Source organism: Neolamprologus brichardi, chromosome 2 (genome assembly GCF_056152115.1).
Source record: "Neolamprologus brichardi isolate AB-2024 chromosome 2, ASM5615211v1, whole genome shotgun sequence".
NCBI classification, from domain to species: Eukaryota; Metazoa; Chordata; class Actinopteri; order Cichliformes; family Cichlidae; genus Neolamprologus; species Neolamprologus brichardi.
Window position 1 is genome coordinate 31477022 of NC_142105.1, and position 16115 is coordinate 31493136.

Genomic DNA, 16115 nt, shown 5'->3' on the forward strand with positions numbered 1-16115 from the left:
GAGGAGCTAAAGGCAGGGCTAAGAGTAGCACATCGCACTGCATCAATAATTATCTCTTTTACAGCGTTTCCCCCCCAAGCACATTATTTTGCCTTTTGATTTTGCTCCAGCCAAGAAAAACTAATCAGCTGAACAATAAATATTACTAGACTTATATCAATACACAAATAGTAAGAAACACTGTTTGTGGTAGGAATTGTTTTATGTGTTCTAAAGGCTAAAAGACAAAAGCGTGACCTTGGTTTGGAATTCACTGCGTTTATTTGTAAAATGTTATCACCTTGGGTGATGGTGCCACACTGCTCGAAGCAAAAAGCAGCAGTGTTTTTATGTAGTTAACAGTTCAGCAAACCACCTATTAAAACCTAAAGAGGTACATCTCGAAAGTGCATAATGCACCTGACCAGTAAATTCATGGACTACTTTATGATTAACTAGGTGACCATGTCTACTGTTGAGAAACAAATCGGGTGCCTAATATGCAACACACTGCAGCACGTAGCTCTATGATACAGATGTGCGTCGTAACCAAGAGTACCCTCTGATTTATACAAACTCAAACTCCAAGAAGATGGACATGTATCATAGCACTGTGAGTGTTTTATATAATTTCTAAACTACAATACAGGCTGATATTTTTACTTTTAAAACAAACCAGAGAAAAGAAAGAAAAGAAAAATATAACTCCCAAAGAAGGTTCCATAATGGTGACAATCTTTAAGTTGCATTCTCTCCCTCACTCTCTATACAGTATATGTACACACATTTTTTTAATCATTAAAGTACAGGTAAAGAAAAAAAAGAATTTTAGCCGTAAGGGAATAGAACAGATAAATACATAACATTTTACCTTCCTTAGAAAATTAAAGTAAAAACATTGCCACACACACATTGCTCACTATGACAGCTAGATCATTGGAACCCAGGCTGATTTTCAAGGCGCCATTCAAATTATTACAAGTCAACAGTAAATGCGAAATTATATATATTTTTAAAAAGAAAATAGCAACAGAGGTTTAAAGCACAAAAAGAGGACGGGCTCTGCTCATCAGGGGGGGTTTTCTATGATAAGTGATGGTTTTTCAGTTCAGGTCGAATCAGACCTCAGGCCTTTGTCACAAAACCAGCATCGGGGAGGCCAGTGCTGTCGCATCTAGGAGTTAGTCCTTTCACAGAGTTCTTCGGTCAGTCCACTTTGACCACGCTGTAGATCTTATTTACAAACCAGAAGCAGGCGAAGAAGCCAATTGTACCTGAGAATAAAAGACAGGTTAGAATGAACAACGTGTTATTTATTTATTTTATTTTTTTGAAAGAGGGGCAATACATATTAACCCTTTAAGACCTACCATAGAACCAAGTCCGCCAGAGCTTATATTATATGTTTACATGCTGTGGAGCCATTTTTGGGAGCATTTCAAGTTGCTATACATCAATACAACCATTACAGCCCAGATTTTCATAATATGTATGAATTAAGTGCATAGTAATTACATAAATTGCAAAAAAGTGGAATAAACTACAAAAAAATTGAAAATCGTTTTTGCTTTTTTAACATATATTTCTAGTTAGAGAAATTTAAGAGGCTTATCCCTCAAAACTGTAAATACAAAAAAGTTGCACAAAATAGTTTCCCACCACAGGAAATTTATTTTGAGTGTCTTCATAGTTTTATTTTTGAAATACACCAATTTTTATACACTGCAGGAAAAACGAAAATAAATATTATAATGCAAATTTGCAAAAAAGCAGCATATGCATCAAAATAAACTATTTCCAGCAGTGCAATATGAGTCCTAAGCATCCCAGAAACGACACAGAAAGTCATAAAGTCAAACATAACTTTTAAAAACACCAGTATAGGCTCATTGAGGCCCGGACGGTAAAAAACTACATTTCCGCGAAAATGACGTCACTTCCGGTTTCGGGCAGGTCATGGCGGACATGCGATAGTTCGTGCTGACGTCTAATCCAACGTAGGAAGTGTTATGAACAGCTGATCGGATCGGCAAAGCGTGTTTCTGGAATATTATGTTTTTGTTGCTGCAAGCGCTTTTTATGCAGTTTTTGCAAAACTATATGTGGAAGGAAACTGTGACCGAGGACAAGCTGATGGCATAAGATGTAAGTACAAGTCCTCCGGTTTCATGTGCAAAAAAAATTATTGCGCTAGCTTACGTGGTTGCAGAGCTACCGGGATTTAAAAATAGTTACGCAAAACAGAGCGTGCCCGCTCCGACCGGTTTTAAAGGGTTAATGAACATTTTAACAAATGTAAATATGCCAGATTATAGCCTTGGGCTAATTTCCATCTGCAGACCCTCTGGCAGGTTGGTGTTAAACGCAAGTTAGTAAAAACATACAGAGACACTATTTACAGGTGACAAGGACAAAAACAGTGATCACATTATACTAGAACAAACAATGACAAGGAGAGTGGACACAGAGGACAGTATAGATAACAATAACGAAAACACATCAATTATATTGCACAAACCCCAGTATTGTACATGCCCTGACCGTCGTGATATTGCGTTCACCCATTGCACTAACAGTTGTTTCCCTTTTTGTAATACACTAACTCTTTTTCCCGTCCAATAAAAAGCATGATTATTAAACATGATTACATGTTTGTGTGTCCCTCAGCCGCCCTTTTAAGTGACTCTTAAAGATGGGTAGACGACTTATACAGAGACCATCTGTAGACAATGGTGCAATTGTAATAGTAACTTAAATATAATAAATAATAAATAGTTACCCGCCTCTATAACTACAATTCTTGCATCATTCATTATGAATAAAATACAAAGTCAGTGAAAGACAACAACATTTTAGAAGATTTTAGAAAATGCAGAAATGCATACAAGACAGGCAGTTGGTGTCACTGTCCAAATTTCATCCACTGAAACAGCGGTCTCCAACCTTTTTTGCGCCACGGACCGGTTTATGCCTGACAATATTTTCATGGACCGGCCTTTAAGGTGTCGCGGATAAATACAACAAAATAAAACTAGTACCGGTACCGAAAAAAATAAAATTTATTCATAACACACGTGAAAAGACCCAGGAAAACCGAGTAAACGATAAAAACGATAACAAAATAACGCTGAAAACCGATAAAAACCCTGAAACTATACATTTCACACCTGAACCTCAACTCTCGAGGCCCGGTACCAAACGACTCACAGACCGGTACCGGTCCGAGGCCCGGGGGTTGGGGACCGCTGCACTAAAAGGTAGAAAATAAGAGATTTTCAGTATTGGGTCTGCAATTTCCAATGCAAAACCAGCATCAGTGCTTAATTTTGTCAACGAAAGAGCAGATTTGCATGAGCTCTGAAATGCTGATAAGGCAGACTGGTAAAAATCCCGCATCAACTGGGTATAAAAGTCCTATCTGACTACTCAATGAGGGCCACGCAGTCCAATCCCGAATTAAGCAGAGATCAAAGTTGGGATGAGGTGAAAGCCAGACAAGAAAATAAAAAGTTTTAAAAGGGGATATAGTAGGGATTAGCATTATTTGGATCAAAACTGGAAGCAAGGAGGGAAACTGTTTTTCCCCTTGAATCCTTGGATTACTTCTTGGTGATAATCTTGACATCTTATCCCCTTGGGACTTACAGCTCTGTCTTAAAACATTGTCAAACAGTGTTGCAGTGACAAGCAAAGCTGCAGTCTAACTTTTATCTGACCGACTGACAGTATAACACCAGAAAAGCATGTCATCATTTGACACGTGGCGAGCCGGATATCTTTAGGCAGCCAACAGACAAGGCGTGTATTTCCTGGTTATCTAGTATTTAATATGTTCCTATGTATCACAATCCATGACAATAATGGAACGTGGTTTTGATCTGCATAAGAAAAGAACAAAAATAAAAGAAACTCCCTCAGAAAAGTGGGCTCCATCTTCTCAAACTGGAAAACCATGAAGAGAAAAACTGACCCAAATAAATCTGCAAAACTAGATCTGACCAAGAGGGACTCCTCCCAAACTCTCTGATTTTCATTACACTTCAGAGAGACTAAAAATAAAATTATTCTGATTGGGCCATTGCAAATAACTGTTATTTAACAGGATTTGACACTGTGCTTCTCTACAGCCAGTAACAATATAAGGAAAGACGCCGACACTCAATATATGACAAGTAAACAAAGGTTGCACAGTAGAGGGAACAGCTGCTTGTAATAAATATTATATGAACAGGATGTCGAATCCTCCTTTTACGGGTGACCTGATGCAAATTGGAATCTCCGACCCAGAGAACAAACATTGAACTTCGCATGTATAAACGACACACCTCTTTCCACCAAAGACGTGCGATAAGCTCTCAGAGCTTTTTCATTCGTCAGAAATAAAGATCAGATAAGCTTTTTTTTTTTTAAGAAAAAGGATGTTCAGTGCAATTAACATATTTGCAGCAGTATCTAAACTCTCTCTGTAATTAAGTCCTGACTACAAGCTGCAGTGTGATAAGACTTTGTATTGAGGTTACCGAGACTTAAATTCGTCCAAGATTTATTGTCGATGCACCCGTAGAATTATAAAATCCCAGCTGAGTTATCCTCTTCACAAATTCATGTGTCCACACTGTCCGCCCGGGAAGATGACAACAATATCCTATCAGCCTTTTACAGCCAGTAGTAGTTTTTCCTGTAGTTTTGCTGTATTTCTGCAAGTTAAGCTAAAGCATTTTAACAGGGTGCAAGTGCCTAAATTAACTAGGCACCCAAAATAAGCTGCTGACATAGAGGAATCAAATGAACCAAGTAAAGACATTGTGTTCGTTTTTCAAGTCTCAGTTAAACATTGTAAACACAACTGTTTTCCCCTTCAGTGGCCATAGTATTTGGAGCATTATGCGAGCCCTTTATTTTAAAATCATCTATATGCCAAGGTAACGAGATACTAACAGTAGCTCCTAAAAGAGTAATTAAAGACCTCACCTGTGAAGAGGAAGAAGATCAGGACCATAATCATCGTGTATCCAAAGTAGAGTATAGTACTGGCCATTCCAATTATTTGCAGCTTTGAGAAGAAGTAGTGTACAGCATAGATAAACAGATAGACTGCTGTAAAGCCGCTGGTCAGGAAGGATCGCCACCACCAGTGGTAGTCCTTAACACACAGGACAAAGAACGACTTGTTAGAATTCAGTAATAATGTAATAATGACACGTCAACTAAAGTCAGAACCTGGGGGACACACAAAAGTCAGGTACCTCAGCACAAAGGTGGAAGTAGCACAGCAGAATTGTTGCCTCAGAGCAGGTGATGAGCAGAATGATGAAAACCAGGAACAGGAATCCAAACATGTAGTACATCTGATGAGACCTGAATCAAACACAACATATTAATGGATATATGGAAAATTGTGGCACAAAAGCAAACTCCGGAGAGAGAATTCCTGTTTTTGTACCAAATGCTGTTGAGAATGAAGAAAAGCTGAATGAAGATGCAGCCAAAGGGGAGGATGCCACCCATCACTATACCAGGGATGGGTTTGGTGAAGAAGGACTGCTCAGGTATTTGACGAGGGATTTGGTTTGTTCGCACCGGTTGCTCGATTGCCTGCACAGAAGCAAATCAACACATTTAGTTAACAATCAGTTTTAACTGATTGCACAAGAATAATTAAGCAGGTTAACTCACTGGTTTCTTGAATCCAAAGTAGGCACCAACAAAGGTGAGGGGTACAGAGATTCCAAACCACAGGGCCAAAATGGCAACCAGAGTACCAAAGGGGATTGCAGCTGAGGAGCCCTCCCCCCATAGGATCAGATTCATCAAGAAGAAGTCTGCAAATACAATTCTAGGGAGGAGAAGTGGACAAAGATACACATGAGAGGAATAATAGCAGTTCACAAGGTAAATAAAAAGAGATTAACTGCAACACTCAAGGACAGAGCTGAAGTGCGACTGAGACTAATGAGTAGCAGATAAACAAATAAGAAGAGTAAACATACCCTGGGCACAAGAGTGCAGTTAGCAATACGTTTGTCTTCCACTTTTCACCTCCGAAAGCTGGAAAAAAAGAAAAAGAATGAGAATTTCATGGTAAGAATCACAAAGTTTTTTATCCTGTATATATGGACTCTAACGATTGAAAGTCATCACTGGAGTCTTACTTTTGTAAAGACGCGCTGACACATAACCAGCAGGTGTACCCAGGAGAACCCAGAGTACCACTGCACAAGTCATGAGAGCCCCTCTGTTGGCCGGTGACAGGAAACCCAGACAGGCGAGGACTACAGTAAACAAACATTCATCAGTGCAGTCATCCATACATAGCATCACGGTTGTAATTGAAATGCAAAAGGATCAGAAAACCTCACTTCTATCAGCTGCCCCATTACTTTAGACTCTACAATCCAACTTTGGCTTGACAGAGTCTTTGTTATGATTATTATTGATGGATGCTTAAAGGTAAATATATGTTAATGGGGTCTTTGTTAAGGATATTTAGGGGGAAATGTGAAATAGTCCTTACAGAGAGTAATGAAAGTCATGATGAAGATCTGCGTTCCCTGTCCAAGGAAAACAGACAGCAACATCCCTTTCCTAGGGGGACGGAAAACATCCCCGTGCACCTGCTTCCAACCAGATTCCTCCTGTGCATCCTCCTGGGAAGGTCAATACGCAAAAATATACAATTAATTAGGTATTTCATTTTAATGGATATACTTCATTTAAATGAACTTAAATGATAAAAAGCTTAAGGTTTACCAACTACTAAATACTAAAAAAAAACAAAAACAAAAAACAAAAGTGAAAGAGGTAGAGATTAAGAAGGTTTTTACCAAAAGCTTTAAAATGAGGTGTAGAAGAAAAAAAACGCAGTAAATTCTAAATTATTTGCCTATTTCTTTAAACCTGCATTTTATAGAAGTTTTAACGTACAGTTCCCACACCACATTTTAGATTTTGGTCGAATGTTTCTGCAATGACACACACCCAGCACCCTAAATGTTTTGTTTAAAACAGATCTCGACAAGCTTACATATAGAGTAGATTTTTCCTTGGTCGATGGAACCTTTATCAAGTCTCCCTGTGAAATGTAACAAAATATTTATAATTCTGGATTTATCTTATTAGACTGAGTGGTATCTTACATTTCAGAATTAATTATTAGCCATATAACTTTGATGAAGATGATTTGTAGGCACCGTGTTACCACTAGCCATAAGATTTCAGAGTCTAATGCTCGTCACTTAAATGTTTTAGATAAAATGTAAATATTTCATTATGAACTAAGGCACTAGAACCACAACCATTAAGTAACCTTATAAATGCCAATAAAATAGTGGAGTAGAATATACACAAGAGCGCACAGACACCAAGATAGAAACAAGGCTGCTCCTTAGAGCAGGTTGTTGCCTTAGAAAGACAAAGTTTTCATTGATATTGCTACAGTTTCATTCTCACTTAATATAGTTTACTTTTTACTTTAAAACAAGAACTGATTATAGTTAAATTACCTATTAAAATAACATCTGGTCTCTTTGAGGTTAATACTAACAACTGCAGCTCACATATATGCTGCACCAATAAGACAGAGACTTTAGTGTCTTTACCTGGTCCACCTGGTTGTATCTGGCAATGTCCTTGTGCAGAGTTCTCAGCATGATCATGGCAACCATTCCAGACAGGAACAGCACAATGACCAAGGAGTTCATGATACTGGAAAAACAACAAGATATACTCCACGTTAGCAAACAGGCATCACGAGCAGGAGAGTTTGAGAGAAAAAATTTTGAGTAAACAATGTAAAACACATCTTCAGACCTAAACCACTGGATGTTGGTGTGAGGCATGGAGACCAGGATGTAGTCCCACCTAGATGCCCATTTGATAGTATTGTCTTCCTGTTGGGGGAAAATTAAATCACAATTTTAGTTTTCTTTTTTTTTCCACTCATAGTTGCAAAGAAAACTGTATATATTAGTTACATGTAATCAGTATTAAAGTTAGGAGGCCTACCTCAAATGTCACAGCGTAGGTGTAAATAATTGACACATCACCATTAAACTCTGCAGGGACCTCCATAGGGTTGCCTCCATCACAATTTAGGTTGTTCTCATCTGCATGTTTGATACTGTTGTGTACAAAACACAAAACAGCGTCATGTCAGATTAATACTGAATGTCATTCATGACATAGTGTGGTTGGTTTTGTTGTCATTCAGCTGCAACGTCAATGTAGACTAGCTCAAAATTCGGTGCTATCACATCTACTACAAACGCAGCCTTACCTCTTTGGCTCCAGAGTTGCAGCAACCAGTCGAGCTCCTGTCCATCCCTCTTGTTTGCCGCTGTGGTACTTGATCTTGATGTCCACATGATTGAAGACGTAAAATGTGTTCTTCTTGTTGAACTCAGACTGAAATAAATAGGATTATAAATATGATTATGATCATAACTGCAAATGTATCAAATTAATTATTTTTTATTAATGTTAAATATAAATGTAATTTTTTTTAAATTAACAATTACAAAGAAGAACGCACGGAGTGACAGGGTTCATACGCCCTTTTCAGGGCCAAATTCAAGCACTTTTTATAAACTTTCAAGGTCCCTTTTCAAGCTTTTTTAAGTTAATTCCCAATAAAACTGTTTTATTGCTACATTGCTGTCTGTATTATTGCTGAAGTCCTAAATGATCACCTTTAAAAGTGTTTGTGCTAATAACATCATGTACAGTCAGACAGGCATGGAGAACAGCACTGACAGGGAGAGGCTTTGAACAGATCACATAGTTCAATTCAACATATAAGACTTTAAGAATGCACAAGCATCTACTTAAAATCTATTGAATTTATCATCTGTGATATTATTATGTACAATCCCAATCTATTTTGTATCTCCCTTAAATAAACAGGCAGCCTTAAAGTATGAAATATTCATATACAAATACACATAAATGTCTGTACTGTCTCAGTGGCTGATAGTGTCCCACAGGCCTCAGTGTGAGCTTGAAGACATTTATAATGTTTAATGTAAGTTTAAGTAGTTTAATGTGTCGGTGCTGACGATAAACACATTTTGAATGAAAGCCGGGGAACTTTGGTAGCACAGAAACAAGCGACTATTCTCTGTGACCATATGGATCCCTCATATTACCATTATTTCAAATACTCAAAAAAGCTGGTGTCCAGGGTATAATTGGCCGTTTTTGACTACTTTTGATTTGGCCTCTATATTTCACCTTTAAAAACTGTTTATCCTGCCAATCTGTTATTTTCTCATTTTGACAAACTGTATCAGCACAATTTATATAAATTCAGACAAAAATTAAAATAAGAGTAGAAAGTGATATTTTTGACTGTAAAAACCACAAGCATGTTTAACTAATCATTTTCATACCTTGAAATGCAAATAGAAATTGTACATTTTTAAAAAATATGCACAAGTTTTGCAAACAACAAAGTTATATGGTACTATTTACCTAAAAATGCAGCCAAGGCTCAGACGTTTTTTATATAACCATTTAAAACTATTTACAGAACAATCAGTTGTTCTGCATCAAATAAGACACAAATTATTTATGCAACTCCAAAAATAGTCTGTGTCACTATAACACAGATGAGAACAGCACAGGGATAAACCTGCAGGTCTGACAGCAGGTGTGTCACTCTGCGTTTACACTACAATCTGCCTTTGGTGGCTTTTTTGCAGCAACTGTGACATTCACTAGTAGAACTGACACACAAAACAACGACTACACTACACACTGACTACACAAGACAACACACTAACTTGAAACTCCAAACACGGTAAACGTCACAAATTTCTCATGTATCAAAGCTCTCTCTCTCTCTTTCGCTCACTTCTAAAACTTCCCCCTCTTCCCAAACAACCAGATGCCACATGTTGCCATATCATTTTTTTGATTGGTCGACATGGTACATTTTTCCACCAATAGGGACGAAGTGTTTTTTCTTTTTTCACTCACAAGCAAAGCATGTTTGCCAGCGCTCTCCTTAGAAAACAGTTTTTACCGTTTCTTCCCAGAGTACACACCACTGTTTTATTAAAAACAAAAAACATCGGTTTTACGTGGCCCATCAACACAATTTAAAAACTGGTATATAGTTTGAAGTCCGCATATTCGACCCAAGTTGAAATGGAGACTGTTGACCCCAGAAGGTTAATCAGAAAGCCTTAAGTTGGCTAGTTATGTATCGGTCTAATGTTTAAAGCTTTAACTCATTAACTCATATCACTGCTAAGTAATGTTAGCTAAGTTCACAGCATATTCCATAATAGCGCTGCCATACTGCATCACACTCAGTGTATTTAAATCATTTCTCCAGCGAGTTTGATAGCTAGCAAAATAATAATCATCATTTTAAAAGAATAGCATGTGTAACGTACACGTACCGGAAAATTATTTACTAGGACTCACCTATCATGCGACTGGAGAGCGCAAACTCCGCTCTTGTCGTTTTCCATCAAACACATTAAAACAGCAACCTACAGGTATGTTAGCGCACTCATCCCCGACTGGCCGAGGGAGGGGCGGGGTTACACGTTGAAACAGACAGAGGCACAAGGCAGCCCAGGTGGGGAAATTTTGCTTTTACATTTTGCGACTCATTTCATTTCTGTATCTGATAAGAAAACTATTCAATCAGATAGTTGTTTGCGGTGAATAAAATGCAGTTACACTTTTAAGCACCACATTTGAAATTCAAGCACTTTTCAAACCTTGAAAAGATAACATTAGAATTCAAGGATTTCAAGCACCCATACGAACCCTGGAGTGATCCGCGGTAACTTGCTAACAGAGATTTGCCGCATTAATGTCATTTTAACAAGATTAACCCTGACAGCACTAATTTACACACATACACTCCAATTGACGCAAGCAACTTAGGGTTCAGTATCTTGCCTAAGGATACTTTGACATGTAAACTGGTGCCAAATAACAATACCTGACCTAATACTCATAGGATGTAGAGAATGTAGTCATTCTTTCTCTCTGTTACAAGTCCTGCTAATCAAACAGAGCCGGTTAGTCTTCTTTTGTGGAAGGTGAATAAAGGTCAAGACAACTTCTCTGATAAGTGCTGAGTGAAACAAGTCTTTTCTTACTCACATATTCAGTCAACCAGAACAGCATCTTTACACACCACTGACTCCCAATGTACTGTCCAATCTTATTTTTTTTAATCATAGCTTTTGTCAGCGGCTTTTTTTTGTTTCCTGATTAAAACAACACAATGACTAAATAAAAACTAATGCACAAGGACAAAAACTATGTTGAAATGTATTGTCACAAAAACAAAATAGTAGTACAACTACTCAACTGGTCAATGTTTCTCATGAAAATGCAACAAAATGGCAACACTTAGGAGAAGAGTAGACATATGGACATATGTTGCATTCAATGTCAAGGAACAAGACATCTTGTAAACCATGTGGTGCAACTCACCAGTAAAAACACAAACTTTTAAACTTTGTAATTTAGTCAAATGAATCAATTTTAGATTTAGTCTACTATAATCTTATGATATTTAACCAACTAAAACTAGACTCAAACTAAAAGAATGACAAAAACAAAAAAATTTTTTAGACAAAAGTCTGTGACTAAAACTAAATCAACACTTGCTGTCAAAATGAGCACCTTACCGCCCATTCATGTTGCCGGTAAGTCTGAGTGAAGCTCAAATCAATGAAGTGGCTGGTTGACAGAAGGTAAGATAAGGTAAGACTGGGTGTTGTGTGTGTTACATCATGAATGTTCTTTTTTAGCACTCGGTCACACCTTTGCTTACATTCCTTTACTGATAATAACCATAATTTACATTCCTTCTTTTTGTCCAGTGATATGTTCTGTATCCACATCACAATTATTTAAAGCCAGAAACTCACATTGATCACACATGCATCCTTAGCCCTGCCATCTCCTGCAACAAGGCAGCCAATGGGGAAACCTGGATTGCAGTACTTCTGACCATCTTCCACATCATAGCACCAAGTAACTGGCATGTTGTCAATGATCCTGTAAAAAAAAAAAAAGAAAGAAAGAAAGAAAGAAAGAAAGAAAAAAGAAGAAAAAAATGGGGTTAACTTCAACCTTGATGCATACAATTTATTAACATTTTCATCCATTGTACAAACAAGTACAGCAAAACACAAAGTATACACAAAAAAGAAAGTGTGGTGCTACAGTGTGGTACTACTACTAACCAGTGGTGCTGATAGTTCAGCTGCATTCCCATTTTAAGAAAGTCCAGTTTAGCTATATCATCCTTGTTTCCTTGCTTGTAGGTTTTCGGGGGGCAAACCAGCTTGCATTTAAAACCTTCATTAAATTTAAACTGGGGAGGAAAAAAAAGAAGATCAGAGTCATGTTACATCAACAGGATATAGTAAACAAACGAGAGTTAATTCACACTGTTCCTGATAACACCCACCTTGTATGGTGAAGACTCAATTCGTTCACCAAACAGTACCTGTCCAAGGTTCTCAGAAGGCCTTAATTCTTTGGCATCTTTGCAAAAGTCAAACCTTTAACGAAGTTTCAGATTGTCACACACATAGAAAGGATCACAATGAGACAAAAAAGGCCAGTCAAATGCAATTAAGAGAAAAAAGAACATTAAATGCTACTTACACGTCATACTCATAAGGCAGAACTGATTCCACTGAGTCTAGGCGATTGACAAAAAGCTGAATATCTGTCTGTTAAAAAAAAGAAAGAAACACTTGTGGATTGGTAATTCTATAGCACCTTTCTACTGAATTTGAGCACTCAAAGCGCTTTCTATAACAAGTCTCATTCATCCAATCATACACATGCACCACACGCACTTAATCTATGCCTATGCCACACACACCAACTGATGCATCGGGGAGAACTCAGAGTCCAGTTTCTAGACCAAGGATACTCTGATATGCAGAGTAGAGGAGCTGGGGAATCCATAGCCACCCTTCTTTAATTCCTTTTCTTTATTTAAATTTAACAAAGCTGCCTTACAAGCCAATTTGTGAGCAAAAAACAACCAAAGTCCTTGTTATGAGTGCTGAATAGTTAGGCAGTTAATACATGCATGGTTCTTAATAAATATGTACCAATTTGTGGTACATGACAAAGCATTTGTGGAAAAAAAAAAAAAAACTGTCTTAATGTAATGTGTTGGACCAATACTGGGTGTCAGAACAGGTTAAAAGCCACTTATTATTGATTGCAAAAGAATCTGGACTCTACTGGAGGACGTCAATCTTCTATAAAGTTTTTCCATTCAGTAATACCCGAAGCCCTGTAATCCCTATGGATATTGGCACTGTTATTCTAACAAAACTACAAGTTGAAGGCGTTCAAACCGTGCATGTATGTATTGATTTACACTCACCCTTCCTTAACACACTAGTTGCCCGAAATTGCGCTTGTAAAATGCCTGTAAATGCATAACAGAGCCACCAGCCCCCTCTGATTAAGAGGGTCAAACGTTCAGGTACTTCCTGTAATTCAGGTGTACAACGGCTACGATGTCCATCGCAACTGGACATCGTCAGATTATCATTCAGTAATTGAACCAGCCCTATTGTGCTAAGTCTCATGCTAGACTGGTGAAAACACTAATTCCAGTCAGAAAGAATTTTATTTAGTTGGCACTAGCAGTCAGCGCCAATAAAAAAAACAATTAACAATGCGCCAGAATATTTGCCTACGCTCCTGTTCCAGGCAATAGCCGAGGCCTAGGAGAGGGCTGTCCAACTAGCATGAGTAGGTAAGATTAGGAGACTGATATAGAAAACGCTAAATACCAATTCATCATCACATTTACTACGTTACATAACAATTTGAGTCGTAGGAATCAACCATACCTGGCAGTCTTCACCAGCTTTGGATTCTTCATCACAAAAACTCACTGGGGCTAAACCCGGAAGATAGAACGCCGAGAATGAACGGATATATAAGGCTAACAAACAAACAAGCGCAAAACTAAAATGTATCCGCATCCTCATTTTATTGCGGACACGGTTCTTCGAAGATTTTGTTTGCTACTTGGGGTTTCTTCTTCGAAAGAAACGTAACGGCTGCTAGCAACGATGAGCTATATGCTAGGTCCCTGGCTTGCAGAAACAGCAACTGAGCTGAACGGTCTGGAACAACCAGCACGGCGCTGACGTCCACCTCTGTCAAGCTATGCGGAAGTCACAAGACGTATACCGGATGTTAAAATATTTTACCCTCAAAATAAATGTATATAATAATTAATCTGTTACCTCTAAAGGTTTAAAGAACTAATAACTGGTGTATATATGCCAGTGGTATGTTTTAGGTTACTTTATTTTGAATAAAAACAAATTAAAAGTACAATTCAATACGTTAATGCGCTTTTTATGCTTTTAATTTAACAGGAGAAAATCGGAAGTCAATGACACCGTGGAATTAAGACTGACGTTGCTTATTGATAACTCATAGCAGTCCTTGTTTTCAATCAAGCATTCGTAAAAGTTGGAAAATTACATACTTATAATCCATAATGTAAGCTATAAGAAAAGCAACAGCTAGAGAAAATGCGTTTGAAACAATACCGAGAAAGCAAAGGTTCATTTTAAATGTAAAATATAAATAATTGCAAGCTAAATCAGAAAACCCGGAACGGGCACATGCATTCTGCAGGGTGGGCTATTTATATGGATACACCGTAATAAAATGGGAATGGTTGGTGATATTAAAGTCCTTTTTGTGGCACATTAGTATATGTGAGGGGGCAAACTCCTCAAGATGGGTGGTGACCATGGTGGCCATTTAGAAGTCGGCCATCTTGGATACAAGTTTTGTTTTTTCAATAGGAAGAGGGCCATGTGACACATGAAACTAATGTCACAAGAAAAACAATGGTGTGCTTGGTTTCAATGTAACTTTATTCTTTCATGAGTTATTTACAAGTTTCTCTTTGTTCACAGCCATTGACATGTCGAAGAGGTTAACACGTGAGGAGCGGATCGAAATTGTGTTGATATCTGGTGAACGCAGTAACCGGGTCATTGCAGCAGATTTCAATGCAAGACACCCTACGAGACCACCCATCTCCCATGCTACAGTTAGCAAACTGCTTGCTAAGTTTCATGAAACTGGTTCAGTGTTGGATTTGCCAAAATGTGGACGCAAGAAAACTGTCACTAATGAAGAAACATCAGTGGCTGTCCTAGCTTCATTCAGCAAGAGCACACAGCGTAGCACTCGCCGCATGTCACTGGAGAGTGGCATTAGTCGAACATCCCTTCGGCGGATATTAGCTACTCACAAATGGCACCCTTACAAACTCCAGCTACTGCAGCATCTCAACGAGGATGACCCAGATCGGCGCACAGAATTTGCAGAATTGGCAAAACAAAAATTGGAACAGGACCCTCAGTTCACGCAGAAGATTTTGTTCAGTGATGAGGCAAACTTTTATGTGAATGGTGAAGTTAACAAACAAAACCACCGCTCTTGGTCTGACACTAACCCACACTGGATGGATCCCTCCAAGACTGTTGGAACAGCAAAAGTGATGGTTTGGTGTGGTATATGCGGTACAACGATAGTGGGTCCATTCTTCGTCAATGGAAACCTCAAGGTCACTGGATATTTGAAATTGCTACATGATGATGTGTTTCCCTCTTTATGCACTGAAGCTGGCACGTTCCCTGAGTTTTTCCAGCAAGATGGTGTACCACCACATTATGGGTGCCAGGTCCGAGCATTCCTAGATGAACAGTTTCCTGGAAAGTGGATTGGTTGTCGTGAGCCAGTTGAATGGCCCCTAAGGTCTCCCGATCTGACCCCCTTAGACTTTTATCTTTGGGGTCATCTGAAGGCAATTGTCTATGGTGTGAAGATACGAGATGTGCAGCACCTGAAACTACGGATACTGGATGCCTGTGCTAGCATTTCTCCTGCGGTGTTGCTATCAGTGTATGAAGAGTGGGAGAAGAGGGTTGCACTGACAATCCAGCACAATGGGCAGCACATTGAACACATTTTATAAGTGGTCAGAAACTTGTAAATAACTCATGAAAGAATAAAGTTACGTTGAAACCAAGCACGCCATTGTTTTTCTTGTGACATTACCAATAAGTTTGATGTGTCACATGGCCCTCTTGCTATTGAAA

The 16115-nt window shown here is 38.3% G+C and overlaps 1 protein-coding gene across 2 annotated transcripts; it reads right to left on the bottom strand.

Annotated features, from left to right (window-relative positions):
• Nucleotides 1–242: 242 nt before the first annotated feature.
• Nucleotides 243–14155, bottom strand: tm9sf5 (transmembrane 9 superfamily protein member 5). 2 transcript variants are annotated; one of them, XM_006781229.3, is made up of 18 exons: nt 13836–14155; nt 12622–12689; nt 12422–12515; nt 12195–12325; nt 11877–12006; nt 8255–8382; nt 7984–8098; nt 7789–7868; nt 7578–7683; nt 7004–7051; nt 6494–6626; nt 6132–6251; nt 5970–6027; nt 5656–5815; nt 5423–5574; nt 5226–5337; nt 4951–5122; nt 243–1253 (listed from the first exon to the last, which is right to left on the bottom strand). In XM_006781229.3, exons 1-18 carry the CDS (start codon nt 13974–13976, stop codon nt 1186–1188), a joined length of 2016 nt encoding a protein of 671 aa, XP_006781292.1. In that variant the 5' UTR covers nt 13977–14155; the 3' UTR covers nt 243–1185. The 2 variants fall into 2 exon arrangements, with proteins under 2 accessions (XP_006781292.1, XP_006781293.1); XM_006781230.3 differs by lacking the exon at nt 7004–7051.
• Nucleotides 14156–16115: the final 1960 nt, after the last annotated feature.